The sequence below is a fragment of the Opisthocomus hoazin genome, chromosome 13 (assembly GCF_030867145.1).
Source record: "Opisthocomus hoazin isolate bOpiHoa1 chromosome 13, bOpiHoa1.hap1, whole genome shotgun sequence".
Taxonomy (NCBI): domain Eukaryota; kingdom Metazoa; phylum Chordata; class Aves; order Opisthocomiformes; family Opisthocomidae; genus Opisthocomus; species Opisthocomus hoazin.
In genome coordinates this window covers 17,064,459-17,071,685 of record NC_134426.1, presented here as the reverse complement: position 1 = coordinate 17,071,685, position 7,227 = coordinate 17,064,459, and the positions used below count along the sequence as shown (strand labels likewise).

Genomic DNA, 7,227 nt, shown 5'->3' with positions numbered 1-7,227 from the left:
TCCCCCCCAGACCATTTAAACTCCATGCACAAGTACCAGCCCCGCTTCCACATCGTCCGAGCCAACGATATTCTCAAGCTGCCCTATAGCACGTTCCGCACCTACGTTTTCCCGGAGACGGAATTCATCGCGGTGACCGCATACCAGAACGATAAGGTAAGGAGATTAAGAGAGGATTTGTTTTACGTGTTTTGGCTTTTAAGAGAGCTTTTACTCTGCGTTGTTCCTTAAAAATCACGAAGCCCATCCCTTCTTTCTCTTTCTCTCCCCCCTTCGTCTTTTTCCCCCCCCAAAACTCCTTGATCAACTTGGGGAAGGCGCTGGAAAGGGGTCGGGCGCTCTCCTAATACAGACCTCGGGAAGGCAATTAAAAGGGAGGTCTGGGTGCGGGGGGGGGGGCTGCTTAGGGGGTTTTCTTTCGCTCCCCGGTATGGGAAAGGGGTAGGATGGGGTGGGGACGGCTGTTCTCAGTGTGGATTTAATCTAAGACGCATCAGGGGAAAAGAAAGAAAGAAAGAGAAAGACAAGAAAAAAAGAATCGGCTCCGTGTGTCGAAAGAGGGGGGAGAGCAGCGGGCTGGAGATTTTGTAATTCTTCCTGGCCTTTGTGCTGTTTTAGCTCCTTTAACAGCAATGGCAATAAGGCTGGAGCGCACGTCTGGTTCCTATTATTATTATAATTATGATTATTTTTTTTCTTGCATCCTGTAGTGTTTTATTATTTTTTGTGGTGCAGAAATATGCTCTGATCAGAGAGGGGTATCTCGCTTGAATTTAGCTGGAGGTCCTGCGAGAGCCAGTGGAAGAAAGTTTGTATTTTTTTTCACAGCGCTGCGGACGCCGCGTTTCCATTTCTGCTGGTTTATTGGTGGTATCTTTGGGAGCGGGCAAAGGGCGAATTTACGAGAATTAAGTCAAGTGGAAGGAAGCGAAGGAGCAAAAAAAAAGGGGGGCTTTGATTTTATTTTTTTTTTTTTTTTCCCATCTATAAATCAGAACTTTGTGCGCGTTGAGCGTGGACGGTCTGGGCGTGCAGCGCCCGCTCGCTGCAGCTTTCTCTGCCCCCTCCCGTCCTTCGTTATTAAAAATTAAGAGGTGAAGAGGAGGAAGGGGGGGTTTCTGCACCTTTCTGCCCTCTGTTTCCAAATAGCCCTTCACCACTCGGGGCTCGGGCTATTTTGGTCTCCTTCCGCGGCCGGGCGCTTGCGAGGAAACGGGAGAGTAAATGCGTGTGCGGAGAGCGGACTTTGCTGCGGGGCTCGGTTGAAGGACAGAAAGGAGCCGGTTTGTCCCATCGCCACGAAACCGCCTGGCAAGCGGCGGGGAGCCCACGGCCGGGAGCACCGGGGTTTGAAGTGTTTAGCAGTGAAACGATTTTCCTGCCCTTTCCTGATCCCGGGAGGAGGGGATGGGGGGGTAACTCGGGAGCCGGGGCCGGTCCTGCCTCGCACTTCGCCGCGGGCAGAGGTTTGCTCTTCTCTGGTCTCAAACTGAGGGAGGGGGGGGGCTTCCCCGTCCCCGCATCCCATTACAGCAAGGGGAGCCGCTGGCCGGGCTTGGAATCCGCCTCCAACGCGGGGAGAAACAGCAATTCCCTGCGCTAACCGAATCCGAGGAAGCTCCCGAGCGTTCACCAAAAAATTTGGACAACCATCACCCACCCCCCCAAAAAACAAAAAAAACCCCCAGCCGGTTCCTGGCACCCCCGGCGCCCCAACACACACGAGGAGCATAATGCGATTATATGCAGTGTTTTGTTATGGTGAGGGGGTGGGTATGATTCCTGGGCGGTTTAATTATGGCATTTGAGGAGTTTGAAGCGCGGGCAGAGCTCGCATGGATCGCGTTGCACGGCAAAATTAATTCCGATGCGGCGGCCGCAACGCGGGGCTCTCTCCTTGCCCCCCCGGCCCGAGTCACCAGCGGGGGGTCGGGTGCGAGCTGCTCGGGAAAACACAGAAATTCACCCCCTAATCAGGGAGCTTTGCCCCCTGCCCTCTCCTGCTCCTGCCGGGGTCTTCCCGGCGCTGGGAGAACTGGGAAGAGGGGTTTTCTGCTCTTGCTTTTTAATACAAAATCATATTTCTGCCCCCAACCCCTTGCCTGTTTAATTTTTTTAAAGTTTTTTTTCCTCTCCGTTCTGTAGATCACTCAATTAAAATTGACAACAACCCCTTCGCCAAAGGGTTTCGGGACACCGGGAATGGAAGGAGGGAAAAAAGGTGAGTGGGTAGCTCACGTGTAGCTGCCTCGTTTGGTTTCCGTGCCTAAAGTTCAGAACCCGAGCGGAGGTCAAAACCGCCTTGCCCGGCCTCCGAACCCCGCTTCCCCCCGCCAAAATTCGTCGGGGTTTGGTCGTTAATAAGGCGAACCGATCGCGTGGGGATGCTTTCCTGCTTTCCAGGTTTATTTTTCACCTCGGGGGGGTGGGGGGGGGGGGGGCTGGCCAAAGGGGTGGTGGTAGCCGCAGCGAGTGTCACCGGAGAAAGAAGTTTGTGTTAAAATTTTGAGAGAAAAGGTGCATTGTAGTTTGTATCCGGGACTGGGAAAGAGGGAGCAGCGAGGGCAGAGCTGATCGCTGGCTGAATCTCCTCCGACACTTTCCTGGGGTCTGTATCAAAAAGGTGAAAAAGTGGAGGAGAAATGCATAAATAAACTGTTTTGACAGAGGTGTCTCGTGAATATGGAAGTAATTGATGATAGGAGATTCCTTATTTTTTTCCAAAAGCAGCAGGACACAGTTTGTGCCCTAGGTAGACAGGCGGACAGAGCTCGTTTTAATGGGACTCCAGATTTTTTTTATTTTTAACGTCGGAGAAAATAGAGAAAGGGATTTTTTTTTTTCTTTTGATATGTCTTTGTTTTGTTCTGTTGCAGCGTCAGGAGATTTTAGCCATTTCCACTCGGGTTTAGATAATGAATAAAGCTGTTCCTCTTTTTTTTAACAACGAAAAAAAGGGAGAGGGGCGAGTAATGTAAAACAAGAGGCCTTTCTCCCTGCCCAGCACACACACACATGCCAACTCCTCTCGTCCGTCAGTGTGAAAATAAAGCCAGCGCTGGAGCCACAGGACGGAAATGATTTCTAATTTCTCTCTCATATAAATAGATTTTTATTTTTTTTTTCACCCCCGGGTTAATTGTTGGTGAAAAGATTACACCAAGTGCCTAACAAAATAACCACTTCCCTAGCAATCTTTGCAGCCATTAAGCTGGCTCCCAGCTCTGGAACATCCTCGCGTTTTAAAAGCTGATCTCCAGGGAATGCCTCCCTCTCCCCTCCGCCCCTGGTCTTTAATATCTTGCTGGGGAGCTGCTCACTGCTTCCAAGAATCTCCTCTAATTAGTAGCCTGAGAGTAACGCGTGTGTGTGTCCCCTCGATGGGGATCTCGGCCCTTCGCTCCCCTGCCTGCTTATCCCCAAACAGCGACCGAAGCAGGGGCTGAGGAGGGGCTGCGGGGTGCCCGGGGGGGTGCCGGGGGGGCTTGCGGGGTCCCTGGCCCAGCGGGTGCGTGTGCCCGCAGGAAGCAGCTGACCCTGCAGTCCATGCGGGTGTTCGACGAGAGGCAGAAGAAGGAGAACCCCACCTCGGACGAGTCGTCCAACGAGCAGACGGCCTTCAAGTGCTTTGCCCAGTCCTCCTGCCCCACCGTGCCCGCCGTCGGCACCTCCAGCCTCAAAGGTGAGCACGGCCGCGGCCCCCGGGCCCCCCCGGGAGAGCCTGGGCGGCTGCTCTGCGGGGGACGGGTCCCGGCCTGCCCCGCTGCCCTCTGGCACCCGCCTTTCTTCCTCCTTTCTTTCCTTCTTTCCTTCCTTCCTTCCTTCCTTCATCTTTCCTTCTTTTCTCTGTTTGCTTTCTTTGCTCTCTTCTCTCCTCTATTTTCCTCTCGCTTCTTTATCTCTTTTCTTTTCTTGCTCCCCTTCTTTTCTTGCTCCCCTTCTTTTCTTGCTCCCCTTCTTTTCTTGCTCCCCTTCTTTTCTTGCTCCCCTTCTTTTCTTGCTTGCTCTCTCTCCCCGGCTTCCCTCTCCTCCCGCTGCACGTTCCTTCCTCCCTTCCTTGGTTCAGCAAGGAGCCAGCTCCGAGTCAAAGGAGCAAAGACAGACCACGGGGCAAAAGTTCAGAACTGGAGTCACTCCATTAATATTCCTCTCCGAATCTGTTATTAGAGGAAGGATCTTTCCCCTGGATACAGTCCCGAACTTTGTTATAGAGAAGTCGCCCTCGCTTTCTCCCCGCGCCGGGCTGGGAGCTGTCGGCAGCTCTCCCGCACGTATTAATCCATCCCGGGGGGGGCGGGGGGAGGAGGAAGCAACCTCTTTTTTGTTGTTGCTTTACTCGCTCGTTGAAAGTCCTGCCGAGCTGAGGGGAGGGGAGCTGGGAGGGGACCCGAAAAGCAGAGCGGAGCTTCGCACCTGGGGCACTGAAATTGGGAGGTGCAGCGCGGAGGAATCCAGCGCAGCCGGGCATGTGTTTGGGGAGGAGGAGGAGGAAGGGGGGGGTCCGGGGGGTGCGTGTGTTTCCAAACTTTGCCCGTCGAAAGGGCTGAAAACTCTGGAAAAGTTCTTAGGAGACGCATTCCCGAGGCCCTCCGACCCTCCCCGGGAGGACGCTGCTGGCCCCTCTGCCGCGGCCGGGGTGGGGAGGGGGTCCCCGGGGGCTCCCCAGCGGAGCCGCTGGCCCCGGGCCCCCCTTCCCGTCTGGGGCGTCGCGGCTCCGGGTCGACGCTTTGTTTCGCAGCCAGTTCTGCTGCGCTGGGTAAAACTCGGGCTGGCTTGGACGGGGTGGGCCGTGGGAGCCGGGGGCTCTGTTTTATTATATAATAATAATAATTAAAAAAGGGTAGCATTTACATTTAAACCTCCGGCCGGCCGGGAAGCCTCTCTGCCCCCTCTCCCAGCCCGACGGGGGGGCAGTCTAAGGACGCGCGGAGCCGGCTCCCAGCCCCGGGCTCCCTTTGTCTTGCAGATCTCTGCCCCAGCGAGGGAGACAGCGATGCAGACAGCAAAGACGATCCCTTGCTAGAAACCACCGAGTCGAGCAAAATCAGCACGACCACCGGCACCACCCCAGCCCCGGCCAGCTCCGCCGCCGGAGACGACCCCCGGGAGAAGGGGGGCAGCCCCTCCAAAAGCCACTTCTTCCCAGGTGACTCGACGGGGAGTCGGAGCCGGGAGAGGACGGAGAAAGCCCCTCCGGACTCCCGGCACAGCCCGGCTGCCATCTCCTCCAGCACCCGGGGGGGAAGCTTGAGCGGCGAAGAACTGAAAAGCCCCCTCAGGGATGTCCCCAAATTAGACGAGAACCGGCTGCTGGGGAAAGAACCCTTCGCCCCCCTCACGGTGCAGACCGACGGCGCGGCCCACCTGAGCCAGGGCCATTTGCAAAACCTCGGCTTCCCCCCCACCCTGACCGGCCAACAGTTCTTCAACCCGCTGGGGAACGGGCACCCGCTACTGCTGCACCCCGGGCAGTTCGCCATGGGGGGGGCCTTCTCCGGCATGGCCGCCGGCATGGGGCCGTTGCTCGCCACCGTCTCCGGGGCATCGGCCGGTGTTTCGGGACTGGACAACTCGGTCATGGCCACGGCGGCGGCCCAGGGACTCTCGGGAGCGTCGGCGGCCGCGTTGCCTTTCCACCTGCAGCAGCACGTCCTGGCTTCTCAGGTACAGCATCGCCCCCCTACCCCCCTGCTGCAGGGGGGCTCCGGCCCGGGGAAGGGGAGAGCAGCAGGGCACCCCTTTTAGCTGTGGATTCCCCTCCCTACATGGCCAGGAGCTGGGACAACCGCAGGGCGGGGGGGGCAGCTGGAGCTGCCGGAGCTCTTCTCCGCCCCCCACCTTGCTCCACGCTCCTTAGGACACTGTGTCGGGGCCAGGCCTCTGCCCACCCCCCCAGGGCAGCCCCAGCGCTCAGCTCCGCGGTGCGGGACGCGTCCCAGCCTGCGGAGCGGAGCCGGGATGCCCGTGGGGAGGGGGGGATGCCCGGGGCAGGGGGGCTTATACCTGCGGGGAGAGAGCAATCTCCCGCGGGGCTGGGGGGTGGGGGGGTGGGGAGGGAGAAGCACCACGGACCTTATTTCATTCCACCGACCTCCCCGTCGGGTGGGGGCAGGGGGCTGCCTTCTTGGGGGGGTGGGGGGGCCGGGTGGTTTTGGCCTCGGCACCGGGAGGAAGGGGCTTCGTCCCCTCCCGTGGGCAGCGGTAGCTTGGCCGCTGTCACCTCTCCCACGGGGACGTGTGGCGGGATGCTGGGGGGGGGGGTGTGTGCCGCGGAGCATCCCCTGAGGAGGGGGAGGGACGCGCAGGCCGGTAACCCTGTCCTTTCTCTCCCCTCCCCTCCCGCAGGGTCTGGCCATGTCTCCCTTCGGCAGCCTCTTCCCCTACCCCTACACCTACATGGCGGCTGCGGCCGCGGCCTCCAGCGCGGCCTCCGGCTCGGTGCACCGGCACCCGTTCCTCAGCGCCGTCCGGCCCCGGCTCCGCTACAGCCCCTACCCGCTGCCCGTCCCGCTGCCCGACGGTAGCAGCCTCCTCGCCACCGCCCTGCCCGGCCTGGCCCCCGGCTCCGGCGAGGGGAAGACGGCGGGGGGGTTGACCACCAGCCCCGGTTCCGTACCCCTGGACTCCTCCTCGGACCTCACCAGCCGTTCGTCCACCCTCTCCTCCGGGTCTGTCTCCCTCTCCCCCAAACTGGGGGGGGACAAGGAGGCGGCCACCAGCGAACTGCAGAACATCCAGCGCCTGGTCAGCGGGCTCGACCCCAAGCAGGACAGATCCCGCAGCGGCTCCCCGTAACCCCCCCGGGCCCTCGGGAGCTCATTTCAAACCAGTCTCGCAGTGCACTTTGTTTGAAAGAAACCACATCCTCCACCCGCGAGTTGTTTTGGGTTATTTTTTTTTTACCCCCCTCTTTTATTTCCTTTTTTCTTCCCCTCTCTATTTTTTTTTATATAAAATCCCCTGGCGTTATGTGCGCGCTTATCAACAGAAAGGTATTTGGTGAAGGGGGGGGGGTGTGTGAGAGGGTAGGGAGGCGGGGGCGGCAATGGGGGAGCCGGGTCGGAGACTGCTGGCAGGGAGCAGCCTGGCCCGGCCGAGTCCCCGGCGGGGCTGTGACATCCTCCTTTCTTTCTTTTTAATTTTTATTTTTTTAACCGTGTAAAAAAGAAAAAAAAAAAAAAAAAAGGAAAAAAAAGGAAAAAATGAAAAAAAACACCTATAAGCAAA

At 58.1% G+C, this 7,227-nt stretch overlaps 1 protein-coding gene across 1 annotated transcript in view; it reads left to right on the top strand.

The window, feature by feature from the left end:
• The window catches only part of TBX3 (T-box transcription factor 3), an 8,267-nt gene extending 1,256 nt beyond the window's left edge, over positions 1-7,011 (top strand). Inside the window, exons 3-7 of the mRNA XM_075434435.1 lie at positions 11-168; positions 2,157-2,221; positions 3,525-3,682; positions 4,967-5,664; positions 6,346-7,011. Coding sequence (XP_075290550.1) covers positions 11-168; positions 2,157-2,221; positions 3,525-3,682; positions 4,967-5,664; positions 6,346-6,795 — 1,529 coding nt within the window. The 3' untranslated portion in view covers positions 6,796-7,011. The remainder of the gene's footprint in view (positions 1-10; positions 169-2,156; positions 2,222-3,524; positions 3,683-4,966; positions 5,665-6,345) is intronic.
• The last annotated feature ends 216 nt before the right edge of the window (positions 7,012-7,227 follow it).